Here is a 19,995-nt window from a genome sequence, read left to right on the forward strand (position 1 = left end):
ATCATGTGGTCAAAATTTGGGCACTTGCCTGCACTTATGATCACAGAGGAACTTCATCTACTTCCAGCTACCTATTTCTCCCCATCTATGCCTCTTTTTTTTGCCTCATAGACTCTCTTGCCTCATCTGACCTTCCTGTCTTCTTTCTCCCATTGCTGATGAAATGTACCTAGCCTGGCTCTTCTTGCCAAGAAACACTTTGCAGAAGCTGGCAACCAGACCATTTTGTGTGAAGCTGGTACCATTTTGGTGGGCCATGCTGGGCTAGGACTTTCTGGCACACAGTAGATCTTGGGCTGCTTCTTGCGTCACCCGGGGCTGAGTTTCCTGGTGCACCACAAGAAGTAAATGCTTTACAAATGGCAACTGGACTTTCTTGGTTTTTTCCCTTGAAGATGTTTCACTTCTCTTCTAAGAAGCTTCTTCAGTTCTGACTGGTAGGGAATAGAAGGATTTATATTCTTGCAGTCATCTGGTCATTAACATTCTAAAGGTTGGTTGTTAGCTCTCTGAAAGTTGTTGAGGCCACTTGGGATACCCTTGGGGTCACCTGAATCAGAGTGCAAATGGGTGTGAAACCTTGGGACTGCTGAAAGAACTGAGTTGTAGACAGGAGATAAGTAGTGCCATATCCCTCTTCTGTTGAAAGAGGGCTGTTCAGTTTTAACATATATAGCTTTTTTGATCCCGCTTTTAAACCAGTGGTCCTTTCTGTCCAGAATATGGACTTGGATGTATGGATAATGATCATTATCAGCATCATTAATCTTTAAAAGTAAAGTACAACATGCACATTTCATTACTAACGAATATATTAATGTGGTTTTCATTTCAGTTTGGCAGATGTGATGCCAAAAGTAAAGGTACAAGCTGTTGAAACTATTGAAGGCTGTACACATGAGGTGAGTGTGAGATTTGTGTGGTGATGAATGCTGTTTTATATAGGGCTACTATATTGAGTTGAGAATACTATTAAGTAGAAAACTACTTAAGATGTAATGGTATACTTTGGATTATATGTATGTTAAAAAATAAAAATAAAAAACTTTTCAAATAGGAGTAGAAAACTGCTTAGCTCTAGTTTGCTTTTCTGTGTGAGAATAAGTAATGGGGAAAAGAAGAGACATTTTTGAACTGATATAATATGAGCTAAATGTTCATCTTCAGTGGAAATAGAAATTAAAAAGAAACTCATGTGCCTAGTCCCATCTCCATAAACCTATATTTATACTCTGTTTTCCATTTCTAAACTGCAATATAAGGGAACCCAAGCACTTTATATAGATATGAGATAAATAGCAATGAGATTGGTATTGTGATATTCATTAGTTTAGCTGTTTAATTAACAAAAAGGTAGATAGAGCGTTCTAAATCTCTCTTATTTAGGTAATATAAAATTATGTTAGTTCTAGGAGATAAGCATTAAATTTATGGGCAGTTTACCTCTTTATTGACCAAATTATCAGTCATCTGGTCATTAGCATTCTGAAGGTTGAGAGAAAGTCATTAAGGAACAGAAATGGTTGTCAGCTCTGGAAAAAGAGTTTCTTGCAGACCATATAATCAGGTTGATTAATAATGTTACTGTTTTGAAATGTTCTTGAAGTAAGTGGTAATGCAAAATGAACAAGTTGAGGGGTTCCAACCTTAGTTGGAACCAAACTACAAATAATTCTCAACATGTGGCCATAATAGAGGCTATCTATTACTGTCAGATGTTATTACTGTCATAAAATGGGTCAGTCACGTAGCCGATTCATTTTTACAGTGTTTTTGCATTAGTTAAACCAGTCCGTGCTTGTTAAGTGAACATCACTGTCTTTAAGCACACCAGTGGTTCCTTGTGGATCTGAAAACGGGAAGTAGCTGCTGGTTTTCAGCAGTCGTAAAAGATGGCTGTGGGACATTTCAAATGTCATGTTGCTGAGGGAGCCCAAACATTGGAATTTCAAAGCAAGGTCATAAATCCCCTTTTTCTAGATGGTTGTAACTTTGAACAATTGCTACATGTCTGGTCAGAAGTAAATGACAATCTGTAATTGTTAAGGCTTATAAACAAAGAAATGGATTTAAATCATTTGAAATTATTTGGTTTCTATACAAAGACAGGCAGGTGATACAGTGGTTAAAATATTGGAGATTGCTGGGAAAACTCAGGTTTGTGTGTACTGTCATTTATAGAAGCTCACTAGGTAACTTTGGGCCAGTCATTCTCCCTCAGCCTGCTTATGTTCCCTATTTTTGGAGGGGTCAGAAATGGAAGGAGGAAACATTATGTACTCTGCTTTGAACATTACCCTGTTTCTCTGATAATAAGACCTCCACAGATAATAAGCCCAATCGGGCTTTTGGGCCGAGGTGGCGCAGTGGGTAGAGTGCAGTACTGCAGGTCACTTCAGCTGACTGCTATCTGCAGTTCGGCGGTTCAAATCTCACCGGCTCAAGGTTGACTCAGCCTTCCATCCTTCCGAGGTGGGTAAAATGAGGACCCAGATTGTGGGGGCAATATGCTGACTCTGTAAACCGCTTAGAGAGGGCTGAAAGCCCTATAAAGCGGTATATAAGTCTAACTGCTATTGCTATTTTTAGTGCATGTGCCCTCCCCTGAAAATATTGCAACACAGCAGCAGCCATGAGGTGACCATGCTCGCCGGCTCCTGCACCTCAAAAATAATAAGACCTCCCTGAAAATATGGCCAAGCACTTATTTTGGAAGTCAAAAGAAAATAAGACCCTGTCTTATTTTCAGGAAACACAGTAGGAACATTATTACTGGAAAATAATATAAATGACCGGAAAATATTTTTTTTACTAGGTTGCTCTTCCTGCAGATATGGACTTCGTAGCCCTAAAGGCAAGAACTGGAAAAGCTGCAAAGGTTTGTAATTTACACATCTTATTTCTCAAATTGCATAGCTAATAGGGAAGAATGGACAAAAGTAAGACGACAGTTATTTGCTTAGATATAAATATCTTTTTGGGTTTTATCTGGAAGTTGAGATGCGAATATCCATCATTTTAATAGTTGAAACTTATTTGAATAAAAAAGTATTGGAATTTCTCTGCTTATTTAACTTGAAGATAGCTAAATGTGGGTCACACAATTTCAGTTGATTCTGGGGGCACATTAATTCCACTGATTATCCAATTCTGCACTTATATTGAATGTATAGTGTTAATACATCTACAAGAGAATTCTTCCAGCAAAGATTTTAAAGACCTTTTATAAATTAAAATTCTTGTGTTTTAAAGATATTTCTTTTGCAGTTTGGTTCCAAAAGGAGGGGCAAAGATAACTGTGGTTATCAACTGTCTATCAGTTGTTATTAGACCATTACTTTCTCCATCACATTAATGTCTTTTGCCTTGTGATTGCTGAGGATAATAATTTATAGAATATCCACATAATTGTGAAGTTTTTTTTAAAGAAAACCCAATACAGTCTAATATATAAATGGAAAAGAATTGTGCTGATTTACAATCAGTTCTGGAATTTATATAAACTTTTTCTTTTCTTTTTAGGAATATCCATTCATTCTTGATGCTTTTCAAAGAGAAGCTATTTTGTGTGTGGATAATAATCAGTCTGTTTTAGTATCTGCTCATACCTCAGCAGGAAAAACTGTTTGTGCAGAGTAAGTAGCTCTCTGATGGATTTAAAAATAAACACTAAATTCTCTCCTTGAGTAAAGTAATGGTAAAATAAATTAACTTTCTGCATTTATTATATTTCCATTTTATTTTTATACTTTTATATACGTATTTAATGTGAAGTTAGTTTTTTTATTTCTAAACTCATTAAATCAATAACTGACAATATGGAGTGAAGAGAAAATGATTTAGAGTTATGGGAACATGGAGTAATTATTGGCAGATGTTTAATTCTTTTTTAAAATTAGTTTGCTGTACAGATTAGCATACCTTGCTTCATTTTTTTTCAAAACAATTTTTGTCCTTGAAATTTGTTTTAGTGTTACATTTCTGTCAGATTTATGAAATGCACAGTTCTTTTCAAACATTTAGTACTATTATAATATTGCATGTATTGCTTGAAGAAATAAAATATTCAAGAATCCTAACATTGGAATATTGTAATTAGGATAGTATTGGATTGGATCTGGAGAGATCCAAGTTTAGTTTTCCTATTGAGTGACATAGAGTGAGTTAATATTAAGACTGTATAAAATGTTTCAAAAATAGAAATGGTTTGGGCTCAACATCAGATGTTTTAACTTTATTGACAGTGCTCTGACCAGTAGTAAAGTTGGAACAGTTTTTTTCAAATTTGAGCTTGAATGCTATGCACACTACTTGTTACTCTTATATTTATTTCATAATAAGAACAGACCTCGTATGTGTTATTATTTGTTCTCGTATTGCTACATTACCAGAAAATATTGGATTTCATAATAAACAAAATGTAAATTTCTGCAGATTGTGCAATTATTTCATATCAACAGTAGAAATATATTGCAAAGTGTATGAATATATAATGAATATTGCATATTAATACAGGTATGCCATTGCTTTGGCTTTAAGAGAAAAACAGCGGGTGATATTTACCAGTCCTATTAAAGCTCTTAGTAACCAAAAATATCGTGAGATGTATGAAGAATTTCAGGATGTTGGCTTGATGACTGGGGATGTCACCATCAATCCTACAGCATCTTGCCTTGTAATGACCACAGAGGTAGGTCTAATTGTTAAACTTTCCTGTGCTAGTTTTTGGCTTCTCTATGTATCTGCTTATACAAAACATTGAATTTCATACCATATGATTCAGTCTAAGTCCCATATTGTTTACTATATTAACAATACTGTAATTCACCTGGAGTCGTCATGTGTGAGTTTGGTAAAATTTGTTTAATAATAAATATGTATGACTTGGATATGGAATTGAAGATTATTTTTATCTGATGCATTCTATTATGATTATCAGATTTGCTCTAGATTATCAATTCCTCTAGCTCCTGGAATATAATTCATCCAGCACCAGTGACTTTAATTCCTTCAAAGCAGAAGCAAATGTGTTTTTACCATTTTCCTTACCTCTTTTGACCATTTCTCTTTTGCCCCACATGATGCAGCTTCTGACAAATCGGACTTTTTCTTTTGAAAAAATGCATGCAAAATAGGACTCAGTCAGTTCAGCCTTCTCCCTGCTGTCAATCATTAACTTCTTCAATCGTCAAATTGACATTTTCTTGACTTTTCCTCTTGTTCTGCCTAAATAATGTCTAAATAACTTTTTCTGTTAATTTTGCAAATCTCAGCTCTTGACCCTATCCTTACAGATTCTGACTATTTCCTAATACTCTGCCTTTGCGATATGCTCCTCTATTTTTAAAAACTTCATCTCATTTCTCAATTTATCAAAGAGTTATTTATACAGCCATGCTGATCTCATCAGCTTCTTCCCATTTTTTTCTTTTGAGAATTTTTCTTTCAGGATTTTTATCCATAGAATCCTTCCTTTTTTTCTCTAAACTTCTGGAATTCAACTCTCTTGAGATATTGAACACTAATCTGACAGCTTCCTTACCTGCAATGTGATCTAGGATTGTATGGTTACTCTCTCCCATGTTTCCTACAAGTTCCTCAACCATTTCTTTCCTGTTAGTAAGCAGTAAGTCCTGCATACTTTGCTCCCTTAGTTCCATCTTCCATCTTTTAGATAATGAGGTTGAGTGCAAGGTATGCCAAGAACCTGTGGATATCCCCCATGCAACAACTTGAGTCTTGGTTGATATCAATATAGTTGCAATCCCCATTACCACAATGCATGTTTCCTGGATAGTTTGACCATCTGATTTGCAAAATGTTTATTTATATCTTCTGGGTAGCCTGTAGGATGACATAAGTGCTGTTTTTTCTCCCTTTTCTTTACTATTCACCCAGATTCATTTAGCAGGATTTTCATTCTTGGTGTACAATGTAAACCATTGTTTACATATGATTCCATCCCCCTCATCCCCTTTTGATAGATAAGTTCCTTTTCAAAAAAAATTATAACCAATAATGAGTTCTGTCCCTCTTGGAGGTGATTCAGTGGTTTCTGGCCATCCATACAATTGAACAAAGTGGGTACAGCTACATATTACAGTTATATGTTGTCATCTTGTGAGACATAGGGAGCATGCCTTCTGTGTCTATGTCTCTGTCCCTGCCCTTTGGAATAGCATCCCCCTAAGATACATATGGTTTCTACCTTTCAGATGTTCTATAAATCTCTGAAGACCTGGCTCTGTTTCCAGCCTTGGGTTCAGATGTTTGGGGGGGGGTTGAGTTTTTTAAAATTATTACTGGTGGTGTTTTGTCCAGCTAAGTTTGTCTTTCTTTTATAACATATATTCTTTTATAAATTATAAGCCACTCTGAATTTTTATGTGGTCTCGAAAGCTGATAAATCTTACCAGATTCAATTTATGAATATTGTCATATTTTTCTCCCTCCCCCCAGTCTACTAGGACTTCAAATGTCTTCCATATGTTCTCCATCCTCTGAGCCTTTTTACACTGCCATTCCTAAGTGACCCTGCTGTACTTTCCTTCTCACTGCTTCCTTACTTGTTTTAGTTTTTATTGCCTTTGGATTTATGTTTAGAGTGTATTTCTGCTTATTGATTTCCTTCCTCTCCACATTTAGTTTAAAATCTGCCTGATGATGTAAGTAAAGTATCTTCCCAAACATATTTTTTGAGGCCTTTGTGAGGGGCAGATCCAACCAAAAATGCTTGGCTCCTTACTTACAATGTTTAAAAGATCATTTTCATTTCTTCTTCTCTTTAGATTTTGAGAAGTATGCTTTACAGAGGTTCTGAGGTTATGCGTGAAGTTGCTTGGGTTATATTTGATGAGATTCATTACATGAGAAATTCAGGTACTATAAATTTACATATTTATGTATTGAGTTTTTGTCTGTAGAAGTACAATGAACATGATGCTGTCCCGTGAATTTTTGTTTTCTAGAACGTGGTGTGGTATGGGAAGAAACCATTATTTTGCTCCCTGATAATGTTCACTATGTGTTTCTCTCTGCCACTATTCCAAATGCACGCCAGTTTGCTGAATGGATATGTCATCTTCACAAACAGGTACAATGTCTTTTTCTTCTTCACCTTTATTTGCAACAGTGATGTTAACCCAATTAGTAGGCTGAGAATTAGCTTTGAAAAACCAAAGGGGAGAGGAATCATGTTGAGGGCATCAGCTACAAGATTGATACAAAACAAGCTGATTAGTTCAGTACACATGGCAAATGAGAACAGAAATAACTATGTCTACATACAGGGATATCCTAGGTTTGTTTACGTAAAAATAACTTGAATTAAGTTCAGTAGATTATTTCAACCTAGTTTTAACTTCCTCTAATGTGTATTATTGGATTTATATTTTTGATTTCTGATTTTTCTAGTGAATTATTTATTAAGTGATAAGACTGGCAATTAGAAAAAAATAAAAAAGTAAAAATAGAGTTGTATAAGACACAAAAGAATACACATTTTCCAAACGTGAGAATTTGTGATTTATGATTAACTGTAGATTGCAGGGTCCTGCTATCAGCCTTAGGTATCTTCATTTGGATAAATGTTGAAATTATGAATTGTAAATACATGCTATATTGTATATTAAAAGCATACAGAATATTTTTAAATAACTTATTTTCTCTTTACCAGCCTTGCCATGTGATCTACACCGATTACAGACCAACTCCTTTGCAACATTATATTTTTCCAGCAGGGGGAGATGGACTTCACCTTGTAGTTGATGAAAATGTAAGAAACTATGTTTCTTTGAATTTTTATTTATTTATTTATATTTACTTTTATCTCACTGTTATTTTTATAAATAATTCAAAATGACAAACATACCTGATACTCTTTCCTCTTCCCATTTTCTCCATAACGGCAACCTTTGAGGTAGATTTGGCTGAGAGAAGATGACCAGCCCAAAGTAATGTAGACAGCTTTCATGCCTAAGGGGGAGACTAGTAGCCATAGTGCTCTGGTTTCTGGCATGGTGCTTTAACCACTGGAACAAACTTTTACTTATAAGATCTCTCTAATTTATTGATAAATATCAGGGCCAAGTGCTAGAAAAGAAGAAGAAAGTACATGGAAATTCTATAAACACTAAGATGCTTACTATTTTGTTGAATCAATTCTAGTCACCCTCCGGAATATTCACCTTGGCGCTTGGATAATTAGGAAGAAGGGAATCAATGATGCATTTACATTCATTGGAGGAGAAGGGATTACAAGAGAGTAAAAAAGCACATAATGGATTATACACAAAGAAAACAGTATGGTAGTGCTGGCAGCCCAGAGTTTAATCATTTGTAATCCCTTCCTCTCCAATCTCTCTACTCTGCAAGGGGAGAAATAAAAACCCAGGCAGAACAATGAACACTAATTTTAATAGTGATCATGTGAATGAAGGACCCTTCAATCTGTCCCTTCAAGGAAAGATCATAAATGCAGGCAGTGGATTTATGTTTTAGCACCATTTTTAACTTTGAATGGTTGCTGAATAGGACGGTCACTAAATGAAGCCAACCTGTAACTAAAATTTGCTTTTGCTTTCCAGGGTGATTTTAGAGAAGATAATTTTAATACGGCCATGCAGGTACTTCGAGATGCAGGTGATTTAGCCAAAGGAGACCAGAAAGGCAGGAAAGGAGGAACCAAAGGTTGGTATAAATTTCGTCAGATAATTATATTGCAGGTGTTGTTTTTGAAGTTAAAGTGAAGAAACTGCGATCTTTTCATCTTCAAAATCTAAAATATTTGCTGGCATTGCTATCTTCATAGGTCCCTCAAATGTATTTAAGATTGTAAAGATGATCATGGAAAGAAACTTCCAACCAGTAATTATATTCAGTTTCAGTAAGAAAGATTGTGAAGCCTATGCACTTCAAATGACAAAACTGGATTTCAACACAGGTGTGTTCTACTCACTTCTAAATATTAGTTTATTCTTCATCAATGTTCATTACTATTGACTTTTTAGTGACTAGAATCTAAACAGATATGTGGTCTCTAGTCAAAAAGCTAGAACCCCCCAATAACTTTCTTTACCCCTTTCATTTGACAAACGATGTACTAAGATCTGCTTTTGAAATTTGCCTTGGTCCCTCTTAGTGTCATATTTCTTATAATACTGGCCACCTTCTTAAAACATTTTTTTAGAATGTGGTTATTTTATATCACAGTTTGTTTTCAAGAATCTAGAGGATATTTTAAAATAAGCAATACATAGAGAAGAAATAAATATATTTAGTAGTATTTAAGAGGGAAACGGTCAAAATAGGTTCAATTGGCCAGTGAGTTCTTTCTTAAATGTAGTTAATAAATTCAGTTTTACCGAATACAAATTTACTTGAACTATTATATTTAATTTATTTTGACTTTTAAAAAAATTCTGTAACTTGTTATGAGATACTCTAACACCACCCCCCCAAAAAACCCAGAAAAATATCTGTCCATCAGAGTGAGAAGAAATGTATTATCAGCTTATTCAATATATGCCTAATATCTCAGTTAATTCATTTTTAGTGTATCTTTTTAACAAATTTCTTGTTAGATTTTGGTTATAAACATGGCTGTTCTGAGGAATAAGGAAAAAGATTAGTTCATACCCTTTTGTCTTTCAGATGAAGAAAAAAGGATGGTTGAGGAAGTGTTTAACAATGCAATCGATTGTTTATCTGATGAAGACAAGAAGCTCCCACAAGTGAGTGCTTAAAGATACATGAGTTTGTATCGTAACTGTACATGAATGTGTTAAGGATAGTTAAATTCCAACAACAATAATGGAATTGTGGAACTACATGCAAATACATGCTGAGACAAATGGAGAAAAAGCCTTGCAAGCAGCTGCACTGAGCCTTCCACAAGTGATGTCTGTTTTAATATTTTGTTAATGCTAATGCTACACTTCTGTAACCTTTGCGAAATTCCTGTTTGAGTGCTTTGCCCTAATTAACAAAAATGCTTTCCCTTCTCATCTTCTCCCTGATTTCAACCTTATCAAAGGGCCTTCTGTAGATGTAAGGACTCATTTCTGTGCCATTCTGTTTAGTTTCTTCTAACATGTTAGATTTTTCTGAAACTTCCATATGTCATTTGGACTTGTTGCAATGTTAGCTTTACCTTTTGAACACTCCTGTCTTTTAAGATTTGGCTTTTGTATATTTGATGGCTTTAACAGAAGAATCAGTTGGGGAAATCAAACGTTAGAGCCTTCTTGTTTCTTTTGAGATTAGTATATTAGTATTTGAATATCTGTGATATTGCCACCACGAAATAATTTTCCACATCTGTTTTAATCCTAGTGCTAAATGTGTAAAATATGGAATAAGATTCATCTCTTATTTTTGGACATACAGGTTGAACATGTGCTTCCACTTTTAAAACGTGGTATTGGAATCCATCATGGGGGCTTACTTCCTATTTTGAAGGAAACCATAGAAATTCTTTTCTCTGAAGGACTGATAAAAGTATGTACTTTCAACCTTTTACTGTAATACACCATTTTCAGTATTTGAGTCTCTATACATATTTTCACTACTAAATTCGGTCAGAAAAAAATAATTTTTATTGTGTTGTGCTGTGTTTTATGATATAGCCATATAGTCTCAACATTATACCAGAACTTAGAGAGTCTGTTTTTCAAATAAAATTTTAAAGTGGTTCAAAATAATGAATAGTGGCTGAGTAGAGATGAAGAACCAGTAATTTTGGGTCTTTTGATGAACTTACTACTAAAACATATGGTGTTCAGGTAACTTATGACAGCTTTGTACACCTTAAATACTTTTGAAAGTATAGAGGAGTTCAATTACTAGTTACCTTTTCATGCAAGAAACTCATTAATGAAAGAGTGCTGAACACCAAGTGTGTACATCTGTGTGTTTAATATAGAGACATCTGACTAATAAAGAATAACAAATACCTTTTAGTTCAGGCCTATATTGTGAAATGTGGTGGCTCAGTAGCTAAGACGCTGAGCTTGTCAATCAGAAGGTTCGGCAGTTTGGTGGTTTGAGCTCCTGTTACTTGTCCCAGCTTCTGCCAACTTAGCAGTTCAAAAACATGTAAAAATACAACTAGAAAAATAGAAACCACCTTTGGTAGGAAGGTAACAGCATTCCTTGCACCTTCAGCATTTAGTCATGCCGGCCACATGACCACGGAGACGTCTTCTGGCAGCACCGGCTCTTCGGCTTTGAAACGGAGATGAGCACCGCCCCCTAGAATTGGGAATGACTAGCACATATGTGCGAGGGGACCCTTTACTTTTGCCTTATACAAATTAATTGTACATTGAGAATTTGTTAGTTATCTGTTTTTTTTCTTACTTATGACTTTAAACTATGTAGTTGAATCTGGGTACTTTAGTATGTGGTAATGATTTTTTAAAATACATTGCTATCTTCACTTAGGCCTTATTTGCTACAGAGACTTTTGCTATGGGAATAAACATGCCAGCAAGGACCGTGCTGTTTACAAGTGCCCGGAAGTACGATGGGAAAGATTTTCGATGGGTAAGCATTGGGAAGATGGGAAACATGATCTATGTGAATTGTCGTTTGCATGGATGTGTCCTGTCTGGATACAGACCATGTATATTGATATGGGGTACACCTGTAATATATAAGTTCTGTGCACAGGGGTTGTTGAAATTTATCTATCCCAAATCTGGAATATTTTCAGTTTTGTTCACATCTAGTAAACATGCAATCATGTGTCCATATTAGAAAAGCAGGGAGACCTTATAAAATACCAGAATGAAGTATACCTATCATTTCACTGTTAATTGTTAATTTAAGAATCTTGAAATGTGTTGTAATTAACCATCAACCAGCCAGTACCAATGAATATGCATAGTAGGTGTTACAGAAATTGCAATCCAATGCAATCAGAAGGTATAAGCTGTGGGACAGGATAATTTGGTACTGAATTGTTTTCCTTTGTTAACAGACAGTGACATGTATCTCCCTATATTTGCTTTCTGTTGGACTTATTTATCTTTCACTTTTTTTATGCATAAGTCCATTTGATCATCCTGACCTCAGGGCAACTGGTTTTATTGATTGATAAAGCAACTTTGAACCATGGCCTAAAACCCAGAAAGGTGTGACTCCAGTATCAGGAATCTCTCACTTCTTGGATTTCCTAAAGGCAGGCTGGTGAAAGGATCAGTTGAAAATATGCTGCAAAGATGGGTAGACCCATGTATTCAGGGTTGTGACACTTTTACTTCACACTATTTATTTTTCCCTTATATGACCTCCAGCTTGGTACACACAATCTTAAGAAACACTCCCTTCAGGTATTGATCAATATTCTTACCTGGATTGCTGCCTTAATCTCAGCAAGTAGAATTGAGTGTCTTCTGGCACTCTTAGAGGAGATGAGTACAATTTCCATTGGAGTTTATGATAACAAAACCAGTTCCCTATTTCATGCACAAAATAATGCTTCCCAATGAGTCCAGTCCATCCTAGAAGATAATATAGCAGTTAGACTTATATACCGCTTCATAGGGCTTTTACAGCCCTCTCTAAGCGGTTTACAGAGTCAGCATATTGCCCCCAACAATCTGGGTCCTCATTTCACCCACCTCGGAAGGATGGAAGGCTGAGTCAACCTTGAGCCGGTGAGATTAGAACCGCTGAACTGCAGATAACAGTCAGCTGAAGTGGCCTGCAGTGCTGCACTCTAACCACTGTGCCACCTTGGCTCTTAACCTTGTTAGAAACCTGACTGTGCAGAGGCTCTAAGAATCTATCCCAAACATACAGTAAAGGGAGAAGAGTAATATTTTGTTGCAGAAAACATGGGGGCATCCACAGACAACCTCTATGTATCACCACAATACTTTGATAAGGAAAGATGCTCAGTTAACCACCATATCAGCATCAATGCTGTTAAATAGGCATTATGGGGCAATCATCTGGATGGAGCCATCTAGTTTTAAGTAGCTATGTTCGTATCCACAGATGTGGCTTTTGGTCAAAGTATTGTAAAACTTGCTCTCACTCACCTTGGGAATATCCTGTATTACAGTGTTGCTGTGCTTCCAATAGCCAGATTTACTGGGTAGCGTCTTGTTGTTCACCAGAAGATGGACTCATCTGTCCAGCTCTAATTAGAAGAGTTTGAGAGAGAAACTATACAGTGTAGACTTAAGATGTGAATTATTTTACTATATTATGTTAGATATAATATATTGATAGTGGTAGAGGGTGCATTGGTATTTTGTCTTAATTTCTTTATATTTTCAGATTTCCTCAGGTGAATACATTCAGATGTCTGGCCGTGCTGGCCGCCGAGGCATGGATGATCGAGGAATAGTCATTTTAATGGTGGATGAAAAGATGAGTCCAACAATTGGAAAACAACTTCTAAAGGTATTTGATGTCTGATTAGAAAGTTCTGAAAATGTGTGAGAAACATAATTAAATGCAAAATAGCCTAATGCATTTCTGGAATGCTGTAGTCTGGTTTGAAGTAATTCAGGAATAGCTTTTATTTTTATGGAACTTTACCTTCTGAAACTGGGGGTAATTTATCTTGTTATGGATACAGGCCAGGCCTATTTAAGTCAGAACAATGTGGATTGCATTTGTGGGTTAAGATCTGCTCTGATTTGGCATCCCTAGAATTTTACCATGCAGCATGCTCATTTGCATTAGTACTGATTGCATTCAAATTTTAAAGTTTCTATCAAAAATGTTCTAAGTTTCATTTTGTTTCTCTTTTGGCCCAGTTCAAGTATACTTATGACATGTGATCAATATGTAAGTTATTACAGCTTTGTTTTTAAACTGAGGCACTCTAGGTTTCAAACAATCAAATATTTGTTAGCAGTTACTGATTGGAATGTCATATTGCATGAATTGAAAATGCTGAGTTGTGCGTGTAGGTTTATAGAATACATTCCAATGAACTGAACACATAGTTAAGGTGATTTTTTAAATCAAATAACTTGGATTATTATTCCTTTCATTTAAAATAGTATGAAATAACATAGCATATTTTGTGGATCATTGTGGGGAGTTTTGATTGAGGATATGGAGTAGTATAAACAAACCAGAGCCTTTGTTTCATAAATATGCATTCATCATATGCAGAACAGGCAGTTCATAATTAAAACTGCTGCCCTCTTTCTGTTCTATAAGTTTGCCGTTTTTCTTGATGTCCATTTGTCTCTTTGATTGCAACAGATATAAGATGCACACCATGATAAAACTGGGAAATATATAGCTTACCACATATACATTAAATACTGGCCTGTCATTCCCACCAGAAGAGAAAAGATAAATTCATTAATTATTTTATTGGGTACAAGGACCGAAAATAGGTGATTCATTTCACAATGCCAATAGATATGCTGTTGCTGTAAGCCTAAAATAATTATGTTTAAACTACTGAGTAGACCTTTTAATATTTTTTCTTCTCATGTGAATGAATGGCATACTGTCCTTTAACATACAGCAATAGTGCATATAGAAACATGCAGTGACAGTAATTCATTCTGGTATTAACATAAAGTATATTCTTGGCTATGATAGCTGAAGAGCATGGTATTCTACCAATTCTTTGTCCTGTATTATAATGTAATGTTTTAGTTATAGCTTAGAAATTTTAGTACTAGTCACTAGAGCATTATTTTTTCCTAATAAGCTTTGTTTCAAGGAAGGTCAACTCAAAAGCTAATTTTCAAGACTAATTTCCTGATAAGGCACATAATTCGGAGTTCCAGAATTAGGCAAAAGCAGCACCGTTTTCATTATTTCTTTAATAATCTGGAAAATTTGTACAAGTACCAGCTGACTTTTTATTGCATTCCTGTGCCCAACTGTTTGCATTTTTTGCATATTTATTATTGTAAAAACATGCTGTAGTTCAGAAAAGTATCTCTCTAATTAGGAATGTCTTGGAAATGTATGCTAGGATCCTAAACGTACTAGATCTCATTATAATGATCTAGATTAGGATCCTGAAACTGAAAATTAAACATTGCTGTGTGATCCCTTCAGATCACGGTTGGTAATGCTGTCCTCAGTGCTGTTGCAACAGATATTCAGACAGATAGTTGCTTGTCTTGATGAAGAACACTAAGGAAATTTTGTTTTACTTTGTGTTTTACTGTTTATTTTGTTCCATTTATCCTTCTGATTAATTTGTCGTTGAAAGTCATCTTCTGGCCCATTTATTGCAAGATGAAGGCACAAGTCTTCAAATAAGCTGGAATCTGTGCTACTGTAGAGGCTCCATGTATAAATATCAGTTGAACTCCCAGACCTAATTGCAGGTTTGCCTGGTTTTACATTAACTCATCTGCATATGTTTCCAAACATTGCATGTGTGGGCAGGCTTTGAAAAACTTAACAGACCTCAGTTTGTCAAAGGATGTGACCTGCCAGCTAGAGTCTGGCATGAAATATCTGGCAGGAGAGGATGACTTGGCATTCAGCAGTGGTACAGTATTTAGTGTTCTGATGGTTTTCTTTAAATCATTTTGTTAAAAAAAATCCCAGACAGCTAATTTTATATTTTAAGAAAGCATCTTGCAAAATATTGAGAATTTCAAGAAAGAAAAGCAGCATGCCTGTGATCGCTTCCTCTGTCTATAGTGGCATTGTAGAGATATTTAGTGTGCCTTTAAGGATTCAGTGTTATATGGGCAAGTTAGATAAAATTAGGAATTTATCTGACTTGTTAACATGAGCACTGAAATGATAAGCAGACTCTGGCCAACTGACCCTTTGCACAGTTAGGGAATAGTCTATGCCCTATTAATATAGGGTGTCTGAGGTGAGCCACTTGGTGGATTTCTAGAGATCTCTGGTATTTCAGGAAAACACTTTTGAGAATCACTAGTCAGGTTCTTGAGTATCTGCCATTTAAAGGATTGCAGAGGGTCTTCAGCTCCTTGTGTTTGATTTTTGGATGTTCTTATTGTAGATGCTTGAGTGAACCAAGGTCCAGAAAATTCTGTGTTATGGGCCAGTTGATCAGGTTTGTTATATTTGTTGTTTGACACTGATCTGATCAAGTCTCATAATTTTTGCTTCAGGAGCAGATCTACCTACACAGAGCACCTTTAAAAAAAAATATGTTGAGGATCTAGTGCTAGGAAAGTAGACAAAGATGTCTCCATACTATTGGATCTTCAAAGATTAATGCTTTAACCAGGGTGGGAAACGATGGGTCCTTTTATGACTTGAGAACTTCAACTCCCAGAATTCCAGAGCCAGCATGGCACAGGAATTCTGGGAGTTGAAGTCCAGAAGTCATAAAGGAGCCACAGTTCCCCACTTCTGCTTTAGGTCAACATGGTATGTGACAGAAAAATGATAGTTCCTGAGCAGCTGCTGGGCCTGTAGCTTGATCCTGACAAGAAGCCTCTCTGTTTTACTTTAGTTTTGACCAGGACTTCCTCTAACATAGCTGCTATAAAGATAATCTCTGGAAATGATTCTAGGACTGGAAAAGAAATGGCCCGTATTTCAAAACACACTTAACAATAAGCACATGTGTTTTCAGGGTCAGTCTTATCTGGAAAATGATAACTAGCCCTTAACATTTTGGATTCTGGCAAAAGGGGATTCACATGTCTTTCAGATGCCCTGTCAATGAATTCCTTAATAAATGAGTGCTAGGATTTTGGCTTACTCAGTTTTCAAGATTCTGTGTATACATTTGATATCCTGTTGACAATAAAGCTAATGAATGATTCACATGAATCTTTCTTCCTGGATGGTTCTCTACTATCGGAGTGTAACCTGCCTTTAATTTCTGCCATTGGAGTCTGAATGTGACAGAGGTGCTCTTTCATGGGCCAAGAAATGCATTGAGTCTGGTCTAAAACCTGTGACCTTATACAATTTGTTAACATCCTGATAGACTAACACCAGACATCTGGGAAATTGCTGTAGGAGTTGTTTGGACCATACGTTGACACAGCTTGGGAGATGGGTTCTGTTGTCTTGCTAAAGCATTGACCATGTAAATCTTATTTAAAAGAATGTCATTGCATCTGTCATTGGGATTTCCTTTCAGCTCATGGTTTTCAGTCTAAAAAGCTGGTACATATTTCCTGACAAAATCATTAAAACCTCTGATAGGGCTTGAGGCAAAATGTAAAAATGTTAGGAAGTGATTGGTGGCTTGAATTTTATGAGCCTTCTTAGAAAGCTAAAGTGGTTGTGTGACAATAATGCTCTAGGAACCGTAAGAGCCATTTCCCCCTCCTCCAATAATTCTTCTCTACATTTAGCTGCTTAGAAAAAATAAAGCCATCGGAGAAAATATAACTTTGAGAATCCTCACCCACCCCTAACCTCTAGATATGAGTCAATGGTGTGTGACATTTTTGAGGCAGCGCCTTCTTTGTAGGGGCCAGGCAAGATGTTACTTTCCTCTTGTATCTTTAAAACAGTGATTGCTTATGTGTTAGGCTGTATAGATTGCCTGTTCAGTACTGGAGAGCCTGCAAGCACTACAACCTACCAATAGAAACCTAGATACAGGTTCCTAAAGAAAAAGTGGCTCTAAATCATCATGCTTCTCCCTTCTGAGCCATTGGTACATCAGCTACCCAGAGACAACCCCACTGTCGCTAAGGAAATTAGTTTCTACTATCTTCTAAAGATTCTAAACAAACAAAAAATCTTCCCTGCTAGAACAAATAGACTGAGGAATATAGTAATGATGGCTTTCAGTAATAATAGCAAAAATAATTTGCTATGTTTTTTTTTTAAAATCAACATGTTTGCCATACTTATGGTCTATATCGTTGTTGGGAGGGTTAGAGATAGAGATGGGAATCTATGGAATTTTCATCTTCCATGTTGAGAGGATTCCCTATGTATGCAGGTTTGCCTATTAGACCTACTTTGGAATTATATGACATCTGAAATGTTTGTTCTTACTAGGCACAAGTTGTATTCATTCAGGCATTACTGAATTTTTCAGAGTATAAGATGCACCTTTTTCCCTCAAAAAAGAGGCTGAAAATCTGGGTGTGACTTATACACTGAATACAGCATTTTTTTGCCTCCCAAAACCCTGCCTCATTCACCAAAATGGCAGTGCATAGCTTTTAGGAGGCATTCAGAACTTTTGAGGGCTGGGGAGGGCAGAAATTAGTGAAAAATTGCCTTTTTTGCTCAATTTTGCCCCCCCCCCCCAGCACCCAGGAGCACTCTATAAGCCTCCTAAAGGCTATCATCCCCTTTTTTGACAAAAAACCCAGGTCCATTTTCTCAAAACAGGTTGTTTTTTGCTCATTTTTGGCCCTCATGCCCCAGGAGCACTCTACAAGCCTCGTAAAGGCTATTCATGCCTTTTATAGGAAGAAAGGGGTCGGTTTTCGCAGAAAAAGGGCCGTTTTTTGGAGGTTTTGCTGAGTGCAAAAACTTCTTTTTAATTTGCCTCTTCAAAACCTTGGTGCATCTTATCCTGTGTGTCTTATACTCCGAAAAATACGGTATTTAAAATAGGGAGATAACTTCTGTCCTTAGATAAAATCTTTCATGATTCTAATTCCTTATGCTATCTAATTTATCTAATCTTATTTTTCTTTCTAGGGATCTGCTGACCCTTTAAACAGCGCTTTCCATTTGACCTATAACATGGTACTAAATTTGCTGCGTGTGGAAGAAATAAATCCAGAATATATGTTAGAAAAATCTTTTTACCAGTTCCAGCATTACAGAGCTATTCCGGGAGTAGTTGAAAGTAAGTTTATACCTAATAGTTTGAAAGTTGATGTACAATGTCCTAAAGTGTTTACTTCCACAATGTTCTCTGCTGCAATTGTTATCCTATTACAAAACCACAATTTAGCACAATGGCTGTTCACACAGAGCTGGAGAATACTCGGTAGTTTCTTATTTCCTTTCTTTGAATAAAACATAAATGCTAAACCACAATGACCCACTGTTCCAAAGTAGATTTCCCATGCAGGTTTTTGAGGTTGGGAGCAACCCTACAGTCTATCCCACACATTTAGGGCACCATTTATGGGTCTCCCCGTGGATTTGTTTAATAACAACCAATTCAGCTCTGCCTATGAACAAAGACCCACATAACTGAATAAACTACTACTGGAACAAAGCAAGGCCTCTTCTTAATTACACAGGTCTCTCCAGGTCAGAAGGTCTGATATGCATACTTTTTCCAGTAATTTTTGCTTTTGTGCATTTTGTTTGTTTTGTTTTATTCTGGTTTTTTATATGTGTTTTTAGTGTAATTTGTGAACCACTCTGAACAATTATGTTGTGTCTTATACATTTTTAATGTTCAAGAGCCAAGGTGGCGCAGTGGTTAAATGCAGCACTGCAGGCAACTGCTAGATCAGCAGGTCAGCGGTTCAAATCTCACCGGCTCAGGGTTGACTCAGCCTTCCATCCTTCCGAGGTGGGTAAAATGAGGACCCAGATTGTTGGGGGCAATATGCTGACTCTCTGTAAACCGCTTAGAGAGGCCTGAAAGGCCTATGAAGCGGTATATAAGTCTACTGCTATTTTTGAAAAATCTCTTGGGGTCTGCAGAATTAGTTGCACAGATAATCGTACTTTGTCCACTAAGATAATGTGATCACAGGGCTTATTATTGTAACTGGGGAAAATTGCTGTAGCTGAAATAGGACAGCCTGTTTGCTTTATAGTTTCAGCTAAGATAATGGTAATATTATCTTACAAAGTCTGGCCATTAAACAGCCTACTCTGATATGCAGGCATGAAACTTCTAGGAAAGATCTCTAGCACAGCAGTATTTCAGCAATACATAAGAGTCACATGTTCCCCTATTATATGCTTGGAATCTCCTAATTGAGACCCTTTGAGCAGAGCTTCAGGTTAAAATTCATTGGATTTTGCTGTTTTAAAAATATAAGAATTAATATTCTTAATATTGGAGGCCTTTTAAGGCATACCAACAAGTTGAAATTTACCACTAATTCCCCTGAACATTTTGGACAA

The 19,995-nt window shown here is 36.2% G+C and overlaps 1 protein-coding gene across 1 annotated transcript in view; it reads left to right on the plus strand.

The window, feature by feature from the left end:
* Window positions 1-19,995, plus strand: part of MTREX (Mtr4 exosome RNA helicase) — a 45,290-nt gene that overhangs the window by 3,077 nt on the left and 22,218 nt on the right. Inside the window, exons 3-16 of the mRNA XM_087715502.1 lie at window positions 836-902; window positions 2,816-2,878; window positions 3,523-3,635; window positions 4,516-4,690; window positions 6,789-6,879; window positions 6,969-7,093; window positions 7,676-7,774; window positions 8,586-8,688; window positions 8,810-8,941; window positions 9,652-9,731; window positions 10,387-10,497; window positions 11,443-11,544; window positions 13,288-13,413; window positions 18,601-18,751. Coding sequence (XP_087571628.1) covers window positions 836-902; window positions 2,816-2,878; window positions 3,523-3,635; window positions 4,516-4,690; window positions 6,789-6,879; window positions 6,969-7,093; window positions 7,676-7,774; window positions 8,586-8,688; window positions 8,810-8,941; window positions 9,652-9,731; window positions 10,387-10,497; window positions 11,443-11,544; window positions 13,288-13,413; window positions 18,601-18,751 — 1,538 coding nt within the window. The remainder of the gene's footprint in view (window positions 1-835; window positions 903-2,815; window positions 2,879-3,522; window positions 3,636-4,515; window positions 4,691-6,788; window positions 6,880-6,968; window positions 7,094-7,675; window positions 7,775-8,585; window positions 8,689-8,809; window positions 8,942-9,651; window positions 9,732-10,386; window positions 10,498-11,442; window positions 11,545-13,287; window positions 13,414-18,600; window positions 18,752-19,995) is intronic.

Source organism: Thamnophis sirtalis, unplaced genomic scaffold (assembly GCF_051295495.1).
Source record: "Thamnophis sirtalis isolate CommonGarterSnake01/CBP01778 unplaced genomic scaffold, rThaSir2_p1.2 scaffold_5, whole genome shotgun sequence".
Taxonomy (NCBI): Eukaryota; Metazoa; Chordata; class Lepidosauria; order Squamata; family Natricidae; genus Thamnophis; species Thamnophis sirtalis.